The sequence below is a fragment of the Euprymna scolopes genome, chromosome 15 (genome assembly GCF_053919585.1).
Source record: "Euprymna scolopes isolate OS-2025 chromosome 15, ASM5391958v1, whole genome shotgun sequence".
NCBI classification, from domain to species: Eukaryota; Metazoa; Mollusca; class Cephalopoda; order Sepiida; family Sepiolidae; genus Euprymna; species Euprymna scolopes.
In genome coordinates, this window is record NC_136496.1 from 80,035,918 (window position 1) to 80,060,039 (window position 24,122).

A 24,122-nucleotide genomic window follows, 5' to 3' on the forward strand; every position below is an offset into this window, starting at 1 on the left:
AAATTACACCCTTATTCATCTGTCACGCTTAAGTTTGAAATAACATTTTCATTGGTCTGTCACCTTTAAGTCTGAAATTACACTTTTGTTGGTCTGTCACAAGTAAGTTTCAGATAGCATTTCTACCATTAAATGCACATGGTTATGTTGGTCGAATTGTTAGGCAAATAAAAAACCAAGACGAGGGTAGTAGTCCGAATGATCCATATGAAACGTAGAAGATATAAAAATAAAGAAAATAATCTCTACTAAGATTTCAACTCATATATTGCGGTTACAAAGTTGAAAGAAAGGGGGAAAATGACCATAAGCTAATTAGCGTTTTGGTTGATTTTTTTTCCCCCATTCATATTTCAAGCCAGGAAGATTTATTTCAACTAATGTCATCCTTTTATTGAATGTTCTGAAAGAGTACAGCTGCTAACTAGCGTTACTCTGTTTTGATTGGACGAAATAATTACAAAATAAATGTGCCATTTGATACGCCATTCTGTGGTGAAGCGAGTTTCAATTAGTGCACATCTATCTGTCATTGAAATTGTCACCTGCATCAGAAAAACGAGATCAAGTTCAACATCTATCTTCATCTTCGTCTCTTAAATTACACGTCACGGCCGATACACTCGCAAGCTTGCATTTATTTTGCTGTCATCTAACAGTACTTCTTTAAGAAAGTTTTGATATATTTCGTCGTTGTTTATACAAAGTTTTAATACTGACATGAAAGGCTAGATGGCCAATGCTTTTAAACAGATGAGTGGTCTCAGAAATGACAAGTGCAGGTTTCGCCACACAGAAGTAGAGAGTGTGAGTCACCTGACATCTAACTGTAATGTTCTTCTGGAAGACGGATACTATACGATGCAACAAAATGGAGTATGTAAATATCTCCACTGGACGATCTGTAAAAAGTTTAATATCGAATGCAAGTTCTAGTAACATATACCAGAAAGAACAGTTGGAAATAAGTTATTCACCATCCACTATGACTATGCAATTCCTACAGCTATGTACCTTGAAAATGGAGCCATCAAACCTGGCATATTCATATGGAACAAGAAAGAGAAAGAAGAAACCTTGGTAGAAGTTACTGCCCCCAATAATGCTGAATTAAACAGAGTTGAGAGGAAAAAGATAACCGGATTACCAGGGTTTTGTGTACGACATGAAAAGAAATTGGAATCTTAGGAAGATCTCCATCATTCCAGTAATTATAAGAGCATGAAAAAGAAATTGAAAAACTGCATGGCAAATATACCCGCATGAACCAAGCGCAAGAGAGATTCAGACAATTGTACTTAAAAAGAGAGAATTTAAAAATATCTCTCGGTTGGAATATAGGAGACAGTAGGTGAATGTCGGGCATTCGGTAGGATGCCCCATCCTCAGTTTGAATAAACTGATAAGGAAATTGAAAATATATATATATATATATATATATATATATATATATATATATATGAAAGACTATACTGTCCTGCGCTTCCTGACCTTCAGGCTAGGATCAAAGCATAGTATCTGTCCAGGAAAATAAGTTCTTCTAAACTAGAGAAATTTTTATTTTTATCCCATCCAGATTTTCTTCTTTTTTTTTTTCTTTTTTTTTTCAAGGTGGTCGCCACTTATCAAGGCCCGGAAGCCACTCGGGTATAAGGGTTATTGCGTGTACAGTATGTTAGTATTGGAGATTTGATAAAGTGTCTTACTTAAGGGGGCGGTTCATCAGGAATTTGTTTATGTTGGACTTGAAGACATCGAGGTTGTAGTCAGAAACAGGCAAACGGAACAGAGTTCCACAGGCGTGCAGTTCTAAGAAAGAAGCTTTGTTCATGGAACCTACGTTTTGGTTGTCTCTTTTTGTGGTATCTCCCACATAAAAAAAAAAAACGGTACTAATGTACTTTTTCAATTGCATTTACACTCCAAACAAAGCACAGTGCTACTTTGATGTACGAGACTACTATCTGGCGGCATAATTGCAGGGATACTATGTAGGAAGTTGAGCAACAAGATGTGCGTCCACATTACTCTTACACTTCTGCATGTCAGTACAGTTGAGGAAGCAGGAACCAGGAAGGGAATTCCAAAGTCTAGCAGCTCTGGGGGAAAAAAAAAAACTATTAGAGTAGAAGGCTTTCTGGCATCTGGGGATCTCTACTGTGTAGGGGTGTGGTTTTACTGCTTGTCAGGTTTATCGGGAGTATTTACGTCAAGGGTGTACAAGGGCTTGTAGTTCGTTAGGACATCTACCATTAAAATACTTGTGGACCAAGCAGAGGGGTGCAAAATTTTATCGATGGGACAGAGGCTGAAGCCTAGTTGACAGTTCGGGACCTATTAGACTGGCGACTCTCTTTTGAACATTGTCCAGGAGTGAAAGACTAATAGTATATAGACCAGCCCAAATGTGACAATACTACTCTATACATAGGCGAATGGTGGCCTTGTAGAGTTACATGATACCTCCAGGCATAAGTAACTTTCTAGCATGGTAGAGAGAGCCTACTTTCCTCGCAGCAGCCGTGGCAATGCCCTCGATGTATCTGTTCCAACTCATGTTCCCTGGGAATGTCAAGCCGAGGAGTTTGAGCGAAGTACTTTCAGGTAATGCATCATTAGCCATAGCTATTGGTGGTTGAGAAGGTTTATTGTAATTATTAAAGGAAGAAGCTTAGTCTTGGCAGCATTAAATGTTACCATCCATTTTTGTGCCCATTCCACTACAGACGTAAATTTAAAAATGACAGACCAACGAATATGTAATTTCAAACTGAAAGGTGGCTGACCAACGAAAATGTAATTTTCAACTTCAGCATGACAGACCAACAAAAATGTTATTTATAGTTTAAGCGTGGTAGACCATCGAAAATGTAATTTACAACTTAAAAAATGACAGACCAACGAAAATGTTATTTATAATTTAAAAGTGACAGACCAACGACATGTAATTTCAAATTGAAAGGTGACAGACCAACGAAAATGTAATTTCAAACTTAAGCATGATAGACAGACGAAAATGTATATCTAGTTTTGTCAAACGGAGCTATTAACTTAATGGCAAAAAGCTTTTGCAAATTAATCAATGATGGGACGATTCCAATATTTGTTCCCAATTCTGATACAATTATCTATTTTGTTCTAAATCCTTGATTCCGATACACTTACTGATTCCGATACTTTTTAAATTTCTGAGGTGGGAGAGGAAACAGATTACCACAAAACCCAAGTAATATCTGCTTATATTTTCGCAAACTTATAAATGCAATTGTAGAGAGGTGGGTGGGTGGGGGCAGGTTAATCTGGTAGTTTAAAATCAATAAATATTTATCATTTCATCATCAATATAAGTTTTAAACAAAAACAAACAAACAAACAAATAAAACCGATAAAAGGAATCGTTTGTTGTATTGGAAAATAGATACAGTATTTTTTTTTATTCTAATACCAATTCCGATACCCCAAACAATTCTGATTTTTTTTTAAATTCCCGATTTCACTTTCAGCTAATCGTTGCAACACTAAAATTAACGGATCAAATGACAATGTCTGGATGGCGATCTATTAACGAGTTAGAAATACGAGCTCACGTTCCAAGTCAGATACAACATGGCAATCGATGCAGCCATCAATCTTTGCCAATCTTTGCCTAATTAGAATAAAACTTATTTTAGTTTTGATTTTTCATCGGCTTAATCTGGTTTGTTCTGTCGGTCTGTTGGTATTTGCAAACCTGTCGACATTGAAACTGTTTGATATGCTAAGTTGAAATTTGTAAGGACTTTTCAACCTTAAGAATAGGATCAAAGCGTAGTATTCGTTCTGTACACGGTCGAAGTGGAGAAATTCTCTTTGTTTGAAAACTGTTTTACTTTTATCCCAAGTCCAGAATGTTACTTTTCAGAGAATTGGTTTGGTTTGTTTTGGTTTTGTGGCACATTAATCCTATTCGGGTTATTTAATGGCGAATCCAATCATTTTGAAAAAAAAAGTTTTTTTGTTTTTTTATATCTTCAAATATTAATTCACAGTATTTGGTTTGATTGTTTTAAAGAAGAACTTGGTTTTGTTTTCAACATGACTGAGTTCTGCAAAGGGAGAGAAAAAAAAGAAAAAATGGCATCAATGTTTGATGCAATTTACGTCAGGAAGCCGGTATCTTCAGCCTGCCTGATCTAGTAGCCCCAGATTTTCGAGAACTGGACGTCCTCACATGAAAAAAAAAAAAAAGAAAAAAAGAAAGAAAAAATCTTACGCCTAACTTTTTCCTCGTAGTGTGAAATGTAAATAGTGAGTCCATAACTTCAGTTGTGTCATCTTTATTTTCACTCACTTTTTACCATATCATCTTTTGATTGCTTCGAATTATTTTTTGGGTCTCGTCTCTTGCACTTATTAAATGGTCCAAATGCACCCCCCTTATTTCATTCAGATATCATTTATCTTGATTTACTAGTGCGTCTATTATTAACGAGCATTAAAAAAAAAAAAACCGGAGGAATAGCACACAAACTTTTTCGAATCATATTTCTTGCAGATTAAATAAAAAGTAATCATATATATCTCTTGCAAGAAAATTGTTTTTTTTTTTTTTTGTATCCTTTTTGTTTTTAATGGAACTTACATTTTTCTTAATCAAAGTGTTTCAAAATATTACAGTTATTAACAAAATTTTAGATCGCTTACCTTGAATAATTAAAAAAAAAAAAACAGAAAAAAAAGTATCGCATCATATGATGCTTTGACTCATTAGACTGAATCCTTGTACTTTAGCTGCGGCCATTATTAATATCTGTTTTAACATCAATCATTTTTCATTAGACACTAGCGGGGAGAGGGGGGGGAACGCTCAACCTTATCCGGTTGTAAAATACGCTTAAATATATTTTAATTCATACAAAATTCGTATTTATTATTACAGAGCCAACTCTCTATTGAATATTATATTGTACCTAATGATAATGGGAGGCTCCATGTTTTGACAAGCTGCTGGGTTTGACCTTTACTCCTGATCTGAAATGGAATGTGTACATCAAATCTATTGCCAGGGACGCTGGAAAAATGGTGGGATCCTTCTATCATTCCAGAAGATATCTCACTACTGATGCAATTCTCTATCTGTATAAAAGCCAAGTACGTCCAAGGATGGAGTACTGCTGCCACATCTGGGCAGGAGCTGCTAAAAACAGCCTATTCTGCCTTGACCGAGTACAAAATAGACTTCGTGGTTTAGTGGGTGATGTCCTTTTCTCTTCCCTGCAACCTCTCTCCCACAGAAGAGACGTTGCGAGCCTGTCTTTGTTTTATCGTTATTTCCATGGCAGGTGCTCGTCTGAGCTCCAATCCCTCGTCCCCCCTCGCCAATCTTTCACGAGAAACACCCGTCTGGCTGAAACTACTGTCAATAATTTTCCCCACTCTTTATCTGTGCCTAAATCCAAACGTAAATTCCATGAGCAAAGCTTCTTTCTTAGAACTGCACGCCAGTGGAACTCTCTGCCGTTTGCCTGTTTACCACCTGACTACAACTTGGACGTCTTCAAGTCCAACATAAACAAACTCCTGACAAACTGCCCCCTTAAGTAAGACACTCTATCAAAACCCCCAATATTAATGATTACTACAATACTATCTCACTGATTACTGTATACGCAATAACCCTTATCCCTGAGTAGCCTTCGAGCCTTGATAAGTGGTGACCCCCATGTAAGAAAAAAAAAAATATCAAAAGTTAAAGAAAGAAAAATGACTTGGGAGCCATCAGCTAGAATTGAAACCAAAACATTTAGCGCTCCAGTCCCGTTCCCTACTGTTTGAGTTATCGACACATAGATAAGAAAGATTTAAAATTAAACCGTTTCAATGAATTTGCGCATGCACAAAAGTAATATATATGTGTCGGCAAGTTGAAATGAAAATTTCGCATTTCAACTTACCGACATGTTTTTGTACACGTTAATCCTCCATTCAAACAAAGATTTTACTCGTTAAAAACCATTATTGGTGTATGGTTACTCGTTCCTGTTGATTTCCCTGTTATGTGACCAATAGTTTAAGAGTTTATCGGTTAAATATTTTCACACACACATGCATACATCTACTGTTTTATTTATATAGAAAAATTGTACGTTTTTGTATTAGGTGCGTTTGAAATGTAGTAAGAACTTGCGTTGCAAATAATTTATTCTAATTTTAAACAACAAGAGGGTGGTGGGGTTAGCAACAAAGTTCTAATTTGAAAGTAGACCCTTTCTTTTAGTTTAAAAGTAGACCTATTCTTAATTTAAAAGCGGACCAAATTTGAAAGTAGATCATTTTTTAAATTTGAATATAGACTTGTTCTTATTTTGAAAGTTGCCTTTTTTTTATTTGAAAATTGATCATTTTTTTTAATTTGTAAGTAAAATTATAGACTAGAAATGTGTGCAGCCATTTTATAGTTTTATTAAAAAAAAAATTCAAAGGAAGAGATAATTAATCTCTTAATGCAGGAATGATGATATTTAAAGTATACACATATATATTTACTACAACTACTACTGATGATGATGATGATGATGATGATGATGATGATGATTTCATTTGCTTCCTTTATAATACATTTCTTACAGGAATCTTTCTCGGCTGCTTCATTGGCAGAATGAATGAGTTGCAGCAAATAAAGAAAGTTCGCAATGATAAGAATCTTAGTATCGACAGTTGCCTAAAATATTGCCAACAGAAACAGATGAAGTTTGCTGCCATCGGAAACGGGTAAATATGATGTTTTAGTTGAAAACTGTTTAACATAGCGTCGGACAAAGGAAGCGATAGCAGTTAAAAACCGATTTGCATTCTTGTTAAAAATGTACAAAATTTATTTTTTCAGCTATAAACAGCTAAACACTTGAACGTTTGTATTCGTAAAGTTTCACAGTCTTTGACAGACTATGGATACCCAGCGAAATTTTTTGTGGCAGGACGTGTGAAATCTCCGACCACACCTCTCCTGAGTCAACATTGTTAAATACCAGTGGCAAGTGGAGTGTATGTTCAGGCCGACTGAAAACAAGAGATAAGCGGAGAGCACATACAGCGCCTAGAATTCCCAAATGGTCACTCATCTGGTACCAACCAGGCTCAACGTTACTTAACTTGGGTGATCTGACGTGTGTCAATGCGATTATGCCGAATATATATATATATATATATATATATATATATATATATATATATATATATATATTCCATAAAACCACTTGCCTTGATGAAGGAGAGACTAAAACTTGCTAACATAGTTTTAAATGATCTGAAATAACAGCAATAAATCATTTCTATATCTCAATTGATATATTTAATATTTATTTTATCAAATCTATAGACAAGCATTGAGAATAATCTAAAAAGTTTGGAATCAAGTCTCCCCTTGCTGTTATTTCAGATCATTTGAAATTATATTAGCAACTTTCCTTCAACATTAACGCACAATTTCATGTATTTGGTGACTTCAATGTCCACCACAGTAACTGGCTTGGATTCTCTAATTACACAGACGCAGCTGGTACCACAACACATAGCTTCTCTATAACTCATTCCCTATCAGAGATGGTTAGGTTTCCAACCCGTTTCCCTGACCAGCAAGAACAACACGCATCACTGTTAGATCTGTTTCTGACCACAGTTCATGATGATTGTGTTACGAACGCCCACAGCCCACTTGGGAAAGCTGATCATGTAGGTATAATAGTTGAAATCACCCTAAACTCTAGAGCCAAAATGAAAGAGCCATTGTTCAAAACGACGAGATATTATAAAAAGCTGACTGAGAAACCATCAGGGATCTCATTAGAGACGCTCCATAGCGAAATATCGTTTCACTTCCTGCTGAACAGTGCGTAATTGAGACCACTGAATGGTTCAAACCAGCAATTGAAGCACATGTCTCCACGCAGAAATTCTATAGCAAGCCTCACTCTTTCCAATGATTTACTTCCACATGTGGAGCTGCCATCGCGCAAAGGCAGCATGCGTACCACAGATTTAACCGACATAAATCCAGCTCAAACAGACAGAAGTATATAGAAGCCAGAAATAACTGTAAGAAAGAAATAGCGACAGCTAAGAGAGAATTTACTGAAACCACCCAAAAATGCATTCAAGTGCAAAAAATTAGGAACTCATGATTTCTGGAAAATTTGCAACAGTGTAGTAAATAATGGGCAATAAACAATTCCCCCACTATCCAACAAGCAGGAGCTTGTTTGCTCAGCAACTGAGAAGGCTAATATGCTTGCCAGCCGGTTTGTCTAAAACTCCACACTGGACCCTTCCAACCACCCCCTGCCTGACTTTCCTTTGCGGACAAATGCCACGCTAGATGATCTGAAAATCACCCCTGCCCAGGTGCATGCTATCATAAAAACCTTGACACATCAAAAGCATGTGGACCTGATCTCATCCCAGCTGTGCTATTAAAAAGTGCTCAGCCGAAGTAGCTCCAGTTCTCTCCAAACTCTACAACAAATGCTTTAGTGAATCATGCTTTCCGGGCTGTTGGAAAACTGCTTCTGTGGTACGAGTATTCAAGTATTTTGGCGAAAGAACTGACCCAGTAAATTACCGCCCCATTAGCCAAATTATTATTTTGCCAAAATATTTGAGTCCATAATTAACCAAGTTCTAGTCCATCACCTTATAGATACTAAACTTCTGACCGACCAACAATATGGATTTAGGCAAGCCCGTTCCATAGCAGACATTCTAACTGTAATCTCTGAACGTATATACCATTCACTTGACAAAGGGTAGAGCGGTAGCTCTAGATATATCTAAGGCTTTTGACAGGGTATGGCATGAAGGTCTTCTAAAAAAAATCAGATCATACGGTATCACTGGAAGAATCTTTAACATAATTTAATCCTTCTTAGATAAGAGAAAACTTCAGGTTGTCCTCGATGGTCGTACATCCAAACAATATGATATAAATGTGGGAGTTCCTCAGGGGTCTATCCTTGGACCTCTATTATTCCATATATTCATAAATCCCCTCCCTGACAAAATTGTCCATGAGATGGGTATATATGCTGATGACACCACGCTCTATAACAGATACGACAGGAAAACAAATGAACACATATCTACAGAAATGGCAGAAACACTAGAGGATGACCTCCAATCTGTAGTGGAATGGGGACAAAAATGGATGGGCACATTCAATGCTGCCAAGACTAAACTTGTTTCCTTCAATAACTACAAGAAACCTTCTCTACCACCAATAGCAATGGCCAAAGACTTTTTATCTGAAAGTACATCTTTTAAACTCCTCGGCCTAATGTTCACAGGAAACATGAGTTGGAACAATTATATTGAGAGCATTGCTAAGATTGCTGTGAAAAGGTAGGTTCTCTCTACCATGCTAGAAAGCTACTAACGCCTGAAAGTATCCTGTACCATTCGCCCATCTATGGAGTATTGTTGTCATATTTGGGCCAGTGCATTGGCTACTAAGCTCTCACTCCTAGACAAGGTTAAAAAAAGAGTCGCCAACCTAATAGGTCCTGAACTGTCATCCAAGCTTCAGCCTCTGTCCCATCGATGCAATGTAGCATCCCTCTGCCTGTTCTACAAGTACTTTAACAGTGAATGTTCCGACAAACTGCAAGTACTTGTACTACTTCTATGTAAATACCCCCGACAAACCTGACAAGCAGTACAATCCCGCCCCTTCACAGTAGAGATTCCTAGATGTAAGAGAGCCTTCTACTCCAGTAGTTTCTTCACAGGACCGCTAGACTTTGGAACTCCCGGCCAGGTTCCTGCTTCCCCAACTGTATTGACATGCAGAAGTTCAAGTGTAACATGAACCGATATCTTGCTGCCTAACTCCCCACCTAGTACCCCTGTAGCCTGTGTCCCTAATAGTAGCCCCCTACATCAAAGTGACAATGTGCCTTGTTTGGGATGGAAATGTAATAAAAAAAAGTTTTTGTTTTCTTCCTCTCCATCAAGGCCAGAGGTTTTGGAAGATATATCAGATATTTTGTAATTCAAATGCAAAACTTGGATAACAAATAACAATGATGGACATACGCTTTAATGTGTGACATAAAGGACACAGTTTACACTTACTATTACATAAATTAAACTAAAGGCTCTTCAAAAATCCTTAGTTTGTAAAAATCTACTTAAAAGGTTAAAAAGTGCCCAAAATCGGCTCTGGATGATGGATGATCCCTTTTATGTGCGACCTTAATGTCAAATGTACCATAGCGCACTACATAATGCAGGTCATTACCTTTCCAACGAGCCTTCATTTGTTAAATTCTGACCAATACTCGCTAAGATTTGGAACTTATAAACTAAACTTGCCAAAAAAGGTGGTATATGGATGGATCGATGGATGGATATATATATATATATATATATATATATATATATATAAACTACATTCACCTCTTATATATATATATATATATATATATATATATATATATATGTATATATATACTATAATAATTATTAAATACCTACAGACACTAGTGTTTCATCCTTTCGGGAATCATCAGTGCAGGGTGTCACGATTAACACCAGTCGATAGATTCGAATCCAGCAACAGAAGTCATCTCTGACTCTATTAGCAAGGAGCTAATCCATTCGGCTATCGTTAACTGCGAGAAATACCGCTGAAATTTAAACATTTATTTTTAAATGTTTCTAACGTCTATCAGAGTGATCAAATCATTACATGATGATCTGCGCATACGAGCTAAATTGACCGACTTTATTTCAATTGAAAGTACTCAACGATAAGAAACGAGTTTCTTAAAGGGACTGACATAATTATTCACTATAATAATTTTTAAATACTTACAGACACTAGTATTTTATCCTTTCGGGAATCATCAGTCGAAGGTGTCACGATTAACACCAGTCGATAGATTCGAATCCAGCAACAGAAGTCATCTCTGACTCCATTAGCAAGGACCTAATCCATTCGGCCACGATTAACTTTTTTAAAATCTTTATATATATATATATATATATATATATATATATATATATATATATATATACTAGCAAAAGTACCCGTCGTTGACTGGGTTCAAAAACAGCCTACAGAAAATGGACTCTGATTTATTAAAGTATGATAGGTTATGAAAAGGAAGGGTTGTAAAGAGATAGCTTCGAATTTGGGGGTATCAAAACCAAAGCAAAATATGATGAAAGTAAAAATAAAATAGATAAACCCCATGATTTATTATACCATACCTGTTCACACTGAAACTCTTATCACAATGTTCTGTGGATCTATATTAAAAAACCTTGTTAAACTTTGTGACATATTTCCATCTTATGGAGGTCAGGCGCGAACGAACACCCCATAATTTTATTATACCATATTTCTTCAAACTGAAACATAATTATCAAAGTATACTTACGCAGATAGATATGAAAAGTCTTTATTAAAGTTTGTGCTTATTTCCATTCTATGGAGACCAGGCGGGAACGAACACCCCACAATTTTATTATACTATCCCTATTTAAGTTAAAACATACTTATCAAAGTATTATTATGTACATCTATATCAAAAACACTTGTAAACGTTTTTTTTTTTAAATTTTTAAATTGTTTATTTCCATACATTGTGGACCAGGCGCGAACGCAGACCCCACAATTTTAATGAACCACCGTTCTGCCAGATCAAACATACCCATTCCTGTGTCTCGATACATCTTCTATCATTATATGTAATCAGTTTTTTAAAATAGTCAACCATATAGGAGCCTAATCGTGACCACACACACACACACACAGCTTTATATTATATATATATATATATATATATATATATATATATATATATATATATATATATATATATACTGGTAGCCAAATTGTATATTGAAATGCTCATATCCTTGGTTCTATAAGATTAAACTACATGAAAATTTGAGGGCTTTTGGAAGATTATAATACTATTTTATGGTTAATATTTTATGACAATTGGTAAAAAAAGAACCTTTATTTTCAAACCAATAAAATACGCCCAAATTTGCCTACACTTGTATATATATATAGTGTCCTGGCAGGCCAGCTTCAGTCTTGCTGCTGTAGGATGAATTTTGCTTAGTTTTTTGCTTGGTTGTATCCCCCTGTGGCCATGCCAGGTCACTAATATATTACTAATATATTCGCAATACCGATTACTGATTCGGTACCAAATTCCCAATATTAATATAATTCTGATTCTTTATAAATCTCAACTGTAAAGTTGTTATTTTTCTTTTGATTACCATTAAAGACATGTAAAATGGGCATCTATTTCCCCAAACATAAACACTTGTGCGATGGGAGGATCTTTAGATTGTAGTTTTAATGGTAGTTTAAAATCAATAAATATTCATTATTTTATTATGACTACCAGCAAAAAAGAGAATTAAAATAATCGTTTTTGGCATTGGATAATAGGCATAATTTTTTCAGACTCCAATATCGCTTCCAGTACTCCCAAAAGTCCCATTTTTCTGATTCCCAATTCCGATTCTGATTTTGCTGATGAGGAGACTTTGTTTTTTTTAAAAAAAAAACAAAAAAAAACAAACAAACTATATGCTAAAATTATTGTCCTTGACTCAATGTCTGTCACAATAAAAAACACGATCGTACAATTTATTGGCTTGGTTGTGCTCCTTCTTATAAAACGGATTTTTAATTTTAATTTTGAATTATAAATTATCAATCACCTTACCAAATATATATATATATATATATATATATATATATATATATATATATATATATATATATATATATACGCACACATATATACACACGCATATATATATGCATATATATACACACACACACATATATATATATATATATATAGTAAAAAATTTTGTTGAAATTCAAAGACTTACATTTTTTCTTTCATATAACTCTTGCGTATTTCATCTTGGAGCTCTTCATTACAGCCGTTTCGTTAATGGGGTGACAATTTTATGTTTTATGTTTTCATAAAAATTTTCTTTCTCATCAACTCGTCAGATGTGATTTCCATCCAATGTTACCAACAAAAAGTTAATTTTGTACATGATAAACCTGGTGCGTGCGTTTGGGGAAAAGAAATTATACACATATATATACACACACACATATATACACACACACACATATATATGTACACATATATATATACACACACACATATATATATATATACATGCATATACACACACATATATATACATACATATACATTTATATATATATATATATATATATATATATATATATATATATATAAAACCATCCCCCTATTTGGGTAGAGCACTGTCGTAAACAATTCTCACTCGCTACTTAATTGGCTGAAAAATGCGAAGCTCACAGTTTGTTTACAAACAGGCAGTTTGAGCACTGTACAAGTAGCAGATGGATGTTTGTTTAAAATAGACATTCAGACGAGTTATTTGCGGGCGTCGCTTCCCTGGTCGAGAGGTAGAGCTGCTGACTGTCAACACGATAGTTCAAGGTTCGATCCCTTGCTTGGGAGAGGTGCTAGTCTAGCGGCTGTGATAAGTTGTGATACAACGAAATAGGACTGTATGTCGATGACCACAGATATATTATATATATATATATATATATATATATATATATATATATATATATATATATGAAAATATATTGCAATTAAACTGCACACAATCTTCTGTGTTTTATCTCCATAGAGAATCGTCAGGTTATAATTTCTACATGTATCGGCTTGTTGTACTATTTTCTACTTGATTATTGATGAGTGGCCACTTTCTTTGAATTTCCAGTAAGGTATTCTAGCGTGACGATTCCCGGTGGGAATGAAACACAGAAGCATTTATGTAGCTTGATTACCATATATCTTTATAACTTACTATATAGTTCTACTCATGTATTGAGCACTCTTGAAGTAAATACTGAAAATTCATAGATATTAGGTTGGTGAAATAATAATGCCGTTTTTTTTTTTACGCTCAACTGCATGTCAAAAAACGACATTTTTTTGCACCAACCTAATAAAACTTTTTTTTTCACCCCAAAGAAGGCACAGTACCACTTCGATCTAGGAGGATACTATCGGGGACATAAGTTGCAGGGATACTACGTAGGGAGTTGAGCAGCGAGATGTCTGTTCACATTACACTTGAACTTCTGCATGTCAGTACAGTTGGGAAAGCAGAATCCCAGAAGGGAGTTCCAAAGTCTAGCAGTTCGGGTGAAGAAACTATTGGAGTAGAAAGCTTTTTTACATCTAGGAATCTCTACTATGAAGGGGTGGGATCTTGCTGCTTGTCGGGTTTGTCGGGGGTATTTATGTCGAGGGTGTACAACTGCTTATAGTTCCTTGGAGCATTCCCCATTAAAATAATTGTAGAACAGGCAGAAGGATGCAACATTTCGTCGATGGGGCAGGGACTGAAGCTTAGATGACAGTTCAAGACCTATCAGGTTAGTTACTCTCTTTTAAACCTTGTCCAGGAGTGAAAGATTAGTAGCAGAGGCACCAGCCCAACTGTGACAACAATACTCCATACATGGGCGAATGGTGGCCTTATAGAGTTACATGGTATTTTCAGACATAAGTAGCTTTCTAGCATGGTAGAGAGAGCCTACCTTCTTCGGAGCAGCCATGGCAATGCTCTCAATGTATTTGTTCCAACTCATGTTCCCTGTGAACGTTAGGCCGAGGTAGGCCGAGGAGTTTAAAAGAAGTACTTTCAGATAATGTATATTTAGCGTGGTGGTAGAGAAAGTTTCTTGTAATTATTGAGGGAAACAAGTTTAGTCTTGGCAGCATTGAATGTGACCATTCATTTTTATCCCCATTCCACTACAGATTAGAGGTCTTCCTCTAGTGTTTCTGCCATTTCCTTAGATATGTGTTCATTTGTGTTCCCCTCCCGCTTGTCATAGAGAACATTTTATGTGGATACATGATATATATTGGAGTTAATCTGTCCTTCCTGGATTCTACCTTCTTATTCAATAAAATTTTACCATATCCTTTTACACTTCAACTTTTTTCCTTGTTTCTGCTTTCATAATCATTATGATGTTTTATAGACTTTCAAAAACTGTTATAAACAAATTTTATGCAAATATGATTCAATTTATCTTTGTAGTTTCTTTTAATGCACTAATCTGCAAAATTTATTTTACATTTTGCAAACCTCTTTCTTCCCATGAGAGGAATTGCATTTTTTGAAACCCCGCAGAATAAGTTCTTGCCATTTTATCTGTACTCCTTATCGGATAATTAAAAATTCTGTATACCCTCTTTACAGGGTTTTTAATGTTTGTTTTTTTAATTTGAATTAATTTTCAATAAGATTTTCTCTCTCTCACTCTCTCTCTCTCTCTCTCTCTCTCTCTCTCTCTCTCTCTCTCTCTCTAGTCATCCACATACAGTACTGTTTCGTTGTTTCACAGCTCATCAGTGTAACTAGACAGGCAACTACCTCAAGCCAGGATTGAAACCCGACCGCCCAAACGACAGTCAAAGCTTCTAACCATTACGCTATATGGCTGCTGCTGTGCGGGTAGTGAATTAATGATGGTTTGACATCGTCCAGATGCCTAAACTCGATTTGCTTACACAAAGAGCATCGCTTAGTCTGCTAATGGCAATTTGTATATCACTTCCCAATATACTCAACCCAAGATAGGGAGCATTATATATATATTTTACATGGAGTTCACCACTTATCAAGGCCTAATGGCCACTCGGGGATAAGGCTTATTAGGTGTACAGTACTCAATGGGATAGTGTAGCAATAGTATTGGAGAATTGATAAGGTGTCATTACTTAGGGGGGCGGTTCATCAGGAATTTGTTTGTGTTGGACTTGAAGACATCCAGGTTGAAGTCGGAACGGAAACAGGCAAGCGGAACAGAGTTCCACAGGTGTGCAGTTCTAAGAAAGAAGCTTTGTTCGTGGAATCTACGTTTTGATTTAGGCACAGATAAGGAGTGGGGAAAATTATTGACGGTGGTATCAGCTAGTCGGGTGTGTTTTGAAAAAAATTGGCGAGGGGGGACCAGAGAATGGAGCTCAGACGAGCACTTGCTATGGAAATAACGATAGAACAAAGACAGGTTCGCTACGTCTCTTCTGTGGGAGAGAGGTTGCAGGGAAGAGAAAGGGGCATTCCCCACCAAGCCCCGAAGTCTATTTTGTACTCTGTCAAGGCAGGATAGGCTGTTTTTAGCAGCTCCTGCCCAGATGTGGCAGCAGTACTCCATCCTTGGACGTACTTGGCTCTTATATAGATAGAGAATTGCATCATTAGTGAGATATCTTCTGGAGCGGTAGAAGGATCCCGCCATTTTCCAAGCGACCTTGGCCACAGACTTGATGTATGTGTTCCATTTAAGATCAGGAGTAAAGGTCAAACCCAGAAGCTTATCAAAACATGGGGCCTCCCCAAGACGAGACCCATCCATTTCAATTGATGCCAGATGGGGATCAGAGCTTTTATAATGCAGAGATAGGAGCTTGGTCTTAGATGCATAAAAAGCAACCAGCCTCCTCTTTCCCCACTGTACCACGCACTTAAGATCAGAGGAGAGAGAATTTGAGAGAACATCATCATTTACGGCCTTTGATGTGTTGCCATAGATGCTCATGTCATCAGCATAGATGTCAACGAAGGATTTTAGTATGTGTTTTGGGAGATCATTGGTGTAGAGCAGGAAGAGAGTTGGGCCCAGTATGGACCCCTGAGGGACACCAGCATTAATACTGTAGGCCAATGATTTCTGCCCATCAACCACTACTCTTATGAGCCTATCAGAGAGAAATGATTTAATGATCGAGAAACATTTCCAGTTATACAGTAGCTGGAAATCTTGTGTAGTAGGCCTTTATGCCATACCTTATTGAAGGCCTTTGATATGTTGAGAGCAATTGCTCTAGAAACGAAGCCTTCGTCGAGAGATTTGCTAATCCTATGAGATATAACCGTTAGCACATCTGCTGTAGATCTAGCAGAACGGAAACCATATTGCGTGTCGCTAAGAAGGTTATTTGTGCTGAGGTGGTTGACTACTTCTCTATTTATTGTGGATTCCAGCAACTTACTCATGACACACAGGAGACTTATTGGTCTGTAGTGAGAGGGGGTGACTTATCACCTGAATTCTTAAATACAGGCCATACTGATGATGTTTTTCCAGGGTGTTGGGAAGCACTTCTCCTTTAGGCAACGCTTAAACAATTTGGTAAGTATGGGGGCAAGTTTTGGTTGTAATTTTTTTAACGCTATAATTGGAATACCGTCAGGACCAGTTGCTTTACTGGAGTCAAGGTTCTTAGCCTAACGTGACGATTGCTCACGAAAATAAAACGTGGATAATTCTGTGCAGTTTAATTGCCGTATATATATTTTCAAATCTTACATAACGATATCCCCATCAGGGAAGATGGCATTAGTTTTTTTTTTTGCAGTTCTTGCAGGGAAGTGTCCATGTCCTCCTACATACAGCGCCTGGTATTTCTCAGATGATCATCCATCTGGCTCAACGTTGCTTACCTTGGGCGATCAAACGAGAACCGGTGATTATGCCGTATACATGTATGTCTACTACCACCACTACTACTACTACTACTACTACTACTACTACTACTACTACTACTACCAATACTACTACTACTACTACCACTACTACTACTACTACTACTACTAATACTACTATTACTACTACTACTACTACTACTACTGCTACTACTACTACTACAACCACTACTACTACAACCACTACTACTACTACTACTACTACTACTACTACTACAACCACTACTACTACTACTACAACTACTACTGCTACTACTACTACTACAACCACTACTACTACCACTACTACTACTACTACTACTATTACTACTACTACTACTACAACAACAACAACTACTACTACTACTACTACTACTACTACTACTAAGACCATGTGGATTTTGTTATCTTGTTTGTTTTCTGGTTTTCTCATTTCTTTTTTAGCCGAAATATAAGATGTAGTTGTTTCTGCTGTTTCCGATCCAGTAATGAATACACACCACGTTTCCTTTTTCGAACAGATTTTCTGTTTCCCCCTCCGCACCCCTCCCCTCTTGCCAACCTTTTATTGTCCTGCATCTAATTTATCCTGTTCCAGTTGAACACGGCTTTTTGTTTCCTTCGTTTTTGCCTGTCAATTATTCACAAAATAAGGATATGCAATAAAAATCTTTCGGGTTTTTTTTTTTAATGATTTTGCTTTCCTTCCTTCCTTTTTTTTTTTTTTTGTCGTCGTTTCTTATTTGTCCAATTTTACGAGACTAAGGAAGTGGTGGGTGGACAGAAGAATGATCTCTCTAACTACGTTACATAGTTACACACACACACACACACACACACACACACACACAAGCATTGTCGTCGCGAGCAGCTGCAAGGTGATGACTACCATCTGCTAGCAGCAGCAGCAGATGGTATTCTTGTCCGCTATTCAATTCATTGTCATACTCTGACAAGCCATTGCAGCTTTCATTGTGCTTGTGGACACCGTGAAACTGGCATGAAAGGTAACTAAACAAGGTCTATTTGAGAAAGAGAGAGAAAACGAGAGAGTGAGAGAAGTGTGTGTGTGTGTGTGTGTGTGTGTGTGTGAGAGAGAGAGAGAGAGAGAGAGAAAATCATACACGCGATCCTTTGGTCTGCATTTTTTCATACCAAATGGAAACACAAGTGTTACTTTATAGCATTATATATATATATATATATATATATATATATATATATATATATATATACATATATATATATATATATACATATATATATATACATATATATATATACATATATATACATATATATATATATATATATATATATATATATATATATATATATACTAGACTACCCATGACCCGTTGGGTCAGTATGTTATATTAGCTATGGAATTAATGTGTGAGCGTGACACTTGTGACGTAAAGAAAATAGTTTTTGTGACATAACAGAAACATTTCTATGAAAGTATATTAAAAATGTAAAAAGAATATAGATAGATTTCTATGAGTCGTTCTGTTTATTATAATTGATTATTTTTGAAAAAAAAAAAAACAAAAAACAAAACAAAAAAAACTTACAGGCATTGTATTATAAGTGGTTTGCCATATTTATAGGTAAATCTGCACTATTCAACTTTTGATATATCGTTTAATTTAAACGCGAAAAAAAAATTGGTACGCTGAAAACGTACACAGTAAAACAATACGTTGTAAAATGTTCTTATGGTTGTCAACGGGTTAAAGTACATTTATTTGTAAGAAAATTGCGTTAAAATAACTTCAACGTAATACGGAAATGAACGATTTTAAAAAATGTAGAAAGTATTAACAATTATTTAGATAATTTAAGCGCGAAAATAAAAAAAATAATTGGGACGCAGTGCGCAGGTCAAATTCTGCAAAAGTAGCGATTTGTGTTTATTCGTTTACGCTGTTATGGGTTTATGTTTATGTACACATGCGCAACTGGAAGTCGTAAACCGGATGTGTGGTTACAACACTCGTTACAAGGTCATTTGAGTTTTATAAATAGAGTTATATATATATTTATAGTATTTCGATTATGCGGACTGCTGTTTTCATTTTCATAACGTTTCGACTGATGTAACCTTCTACCTTCTTCAGGTGTATTTTGTTCCATTTAAAATTCCGTAACGATTCCCAAGTTCAACAGAAAGATTCCCGAGTTCAACAACATTTGGAGAGGGTTGAAGGTCACATCAGCCGAAACACTATGAGAATAGTCCAAACAACCGAAATAATGCAGAAGCTTTTAAAGTTATGCAAATTAATAATATGTATTTTTCTTTTGATTAATCGGATTACTAACGATAGAATAAAATATTATGTTTTGGCATTTTTGAGCTGTTCTCATCTTGAACATTCTCACAACGTTTCGGCCGGTGTAACCTTTGCAGTGACATACAAAGAACTTTTCAGGACAGGTGCTCAAATGAAAAAAAAAAAGCGGTGTCTCGGTGGGGCATAGGCTTATAATACATTCCTCTGAAAAGGGCACTTTTAAAACAAGAGTAAAAGGGGCAGGTGCTTTGGAACACCTAGCACCCCTCTTCTGCACGTTCCTCAACCTTTTCAGATGTATCTTGTTCTATTCCGAATTCCATGCAGATCCCCAAGTTTCACAGAAAGATTAGACAACGTGCATCTGAAGAGGGTCGGAAATCACATCAACCTAAAGGTTCTAAGAATAATATCCAAGATGAAAGTTGTAGTCTGAACAATCCAAACGCTATATATTCTCAAACATTCAGAAATATTGTATCGAATCGGTAATGGATCCAAATTAATACGAAAATGGAAATGACTCTATGCTCTTTCTGTTTTATAAACACATCACACGTTTTGAATTCTCTCTTGGCAATCCCTCGACAGTGAGGATGGTGGTCGTGTTCTGGGTTTTAGTGTGTGCGAAGGTGGCCGACAAGGCCGATCCTGATCGTGAACTGCCTTTCACAGTGAAAGCAAACAGCTCCATTTCCATTTGGCGGTTTGGCTTGAGAGCTCTCTTCTCTCTTCCTCCTTTTCTTTCTCTTCCCCTCGGGGTTCGCACGTCGGTTGGTCTCGGAGGTGGCTGTGCCTTTGGCGATGGTATGCCTCCAGATTTACCTGCCTTTGGCCTGGCTTTCCTATGTCTCCGATGCCACAGGTTTGCTTTCAGAAGATTTTAATATCGTTACTTCTGGCCTCCTCGAGGGTGTGCTTTCCTTCTTTTTGCTGTCCATGGAAGAGTTGTTTCAGCAGTCGGGACAATGTGGGCCGACCACCTCCGCTGGTTCCCAATGATGATGGCTTCGATGCTGGTGGTGTTGGCCTCCTGAGGGACACTGAGGTTGGTTCGATGGTCTGCCTCCAGGTTTACCTATCCTTGGTCTGGGTCTCCTAAAAAGGAACAAAAACATTCTTTCAACTATTCACCAATAAAAACCATTGTTAAGATACACACCTAAAAAAGGTTGGAGGTTTCATCGGCCGAAACGTTATGAGAATAGTCTGAATTGTCACAAAAATACTGAAGGTTATGAGGATTAATAATGTATATTATTAGGATTATTCTGACTAATGTTCTCATCTCGGATGTTAATCTCACAACGTTTCGGCCGATGTAAACAGGTCTATTTTGTTCTGTTCCAAATTCCGTAGAGATTCTTGAATTCAGCAAGATACAACTGAAGAGGGTCGGAGGTTATATCAGTCGAAACGTTGTAATAATAATAACATTTAAAATGAGAACAGTAGTACGAATAATCTAAATTATAAATAGTATCAATTCTTATCTAAAAAAATACAGAAACATATATATTTTTTTAATTTTACCACTAATTCAACTAATGACGCATTTTCCAAACTCCCCTCATCCATTTCTTTTCGTTTAACATTTAATTTAAAAACTTAAGAAAATAATTTTGTACAAATCTGGAGAAAAAAAAAAGATGAGAAACTGATCAGTTTATTAAACTTAACTAAAACATATGAAACAAAATCTATAATTTTAACCGTTATCCTCAAGTGGCCTCCGGATCTTGATAAGTGGTGATTCTTTTGTAAAAAAACAAAATAAAAAAATTGAAACGAGGAAGAAAAAAACTTAATACCATAACAAAAAAAAACAAAAAAAAGAAAATAACATGGGGACGATCGATGTATAATGGAAATGTTAAAAATCGGCTCAAATCTGATGATCTTGGAGGATGATTACATCTGGACAGTATAGGGAGATGTATGCAGAAAAGGAGACTTGGATCATACGGCTACGTTGAAAGAATGGGTGAGACGTAGATCAGTTGAGGTAGCAAGTCCAGGTCTCATGGGAAGCTCAAGGGAGTGATAGAAATGTACATAAGAAAAAAAGGGAATAATCAAGACGTGGCCAGAGTTTAGTATGGCAGTAATTTCTTAAAGCCATCCAATGCATGCCAACATGTGGAATAGACATTAAAGAGAATATAAAGAATATAATGATGAAAATGTGTAATGCCACATGTGTAAGACAATGGAGACGGATGAGAATTCAGAAGAGGTTAAATTATATTTCGATGATGAAGCTTTGCAGCTTCAGAATTTTTTAGATGATACTTGATTATTCATACTATATAGATTTTTCGGACTACTATTCTCATCTTGAGTGTTATTTTCACGTTGCGAAAAATTACCTGTCGAACTCGGGAATCTTTTTTATTAAATTCAGAAATCTGCACTGAACCTTTAATTTAATCTACGGGGGTAGAATGCTCTCGTTCTGTCAGCTGTGACTGGGTAAATATCCTAAGTAATTTACTATTGTCTTTTAGGTTGCCTGTACTGAAGATTGAATCTTCAATTGCCAGGAATATAACTTTTACAACTTAATTTCACCTGGAACCCTGTACACTATATGGCACAGGTCTTTGCGGATAATTATAGTACAAATTTTATGAGCCTTAAACCTAATTTTTGTATCTAGATGTAAATATCACTATTTATTAATCCATATTATTACTATATATATATATATATATATATATATATATATATATATATATATATATATTATTACTATATATATATGCATATATATATATATAGTAATAATATATATATAGTAATAATATATATACAGTAATAATATATATATTATTATTACTACTATATATATATATTATTACTATATATATATATATTATTATATATATATTACTATATATATATTATTACTATATATATACATATATATATTATTACTACATATATATATTATTACTATATATACATATATATATTATTACTATACATTTACATATATATATTATTACTATATATATATATTATTACTATATATATTATTAATATATATATATATTATTACTATATATATATTATTACTATATATATTATTACTATATATATATTATTACTATATATACATATATTATTACTATATATATATTATTACTATATATATATATTATTACTATATATATATTGTTACTATATATATATATTATTACTATATATACATATATATATATTATTACTATATATACATATATATATATTATTACTATATATATACATATATATATATTATTACTATATATATTATTACTATATATATACATATATATATATTATTACTATATATATATACATATATATATATTATTACTATATATATCCATATATATATTATTACTATATATATACATATATATATATTATTACTATATATATATACATATATATATTATTACTATATATATACACATATATATATTATTACTATATATACATATATATCTACATTATTACTATATATATACACATATATATATATTATTATATATATACATATATATATTATTACTACATATATATACATATATATATTATTACTATATATATATACATATATATATTATTACTATATATATACATATATATATTATTACTATATATATACATATATATATCATTACTATATATATACATATATATATTATTGCTATATATATACATATATATATATCATTACTATATATATACATATATATATTATTACTATATTTATATATCTATATATATCATTACTATATATATATATACATATATATATTATTACTATATATATACATATATATATATTATTACTATATATACATAGATATATATATTATTGCTATATATACATATATATATATTATTACTATATATACATATATATATTATTACTATATATATACATATATATCATTACTATATATGTATACATATATATATATTATTACTATAAAGTTGAATGTCTGTGTGTGTATGTGTGTGTGTGTCTGGTCACGAATAGGCTCCTATATAGCTGACTATTTTAAAAAACTGATTACATATAATGATAGAAGATGTATCAAGACACATGAATGGGTATGTTTGATCTGGCAGAACAGTGGTTCATTAAAATTTTGGGGTCTGCGTTCGCGCCTGGTCCACAAAGTATGGAAATAAAAAATAAAAAAAAACGTTTACAAGTGTTTTGGATATAGATGTACCCCCAAATTCGAAGCTATCTCTTTACAA

General features: G+C 34.7%; 1 protein-coding gene across 6 annotated transcripts in view; it reads left to right on the plus strand.

The window, feature by feature from the left end:
• LOC145293936 (uncharacterized) overlaps positions 1-24,122 on the plus strand; it is a 439,557-nt gene that overhangs the window by 271,661 nt on the left and 143,774 nt on the right. For all 6 annotated transcript variants that reach the window (XM_080140784.1, XM_080140780.1, XM_080140782.1 and 3 more), the window contains one exon: positions 6,609-6,750. In XM_080140784.1, coding sequence (XP_079996910.1) covers positions 6,609-6,750 — 142 coding nt within the window. The remainder of the gene's footprint in view (positions 1-6,608; positions 6,751-24,122) is intronic.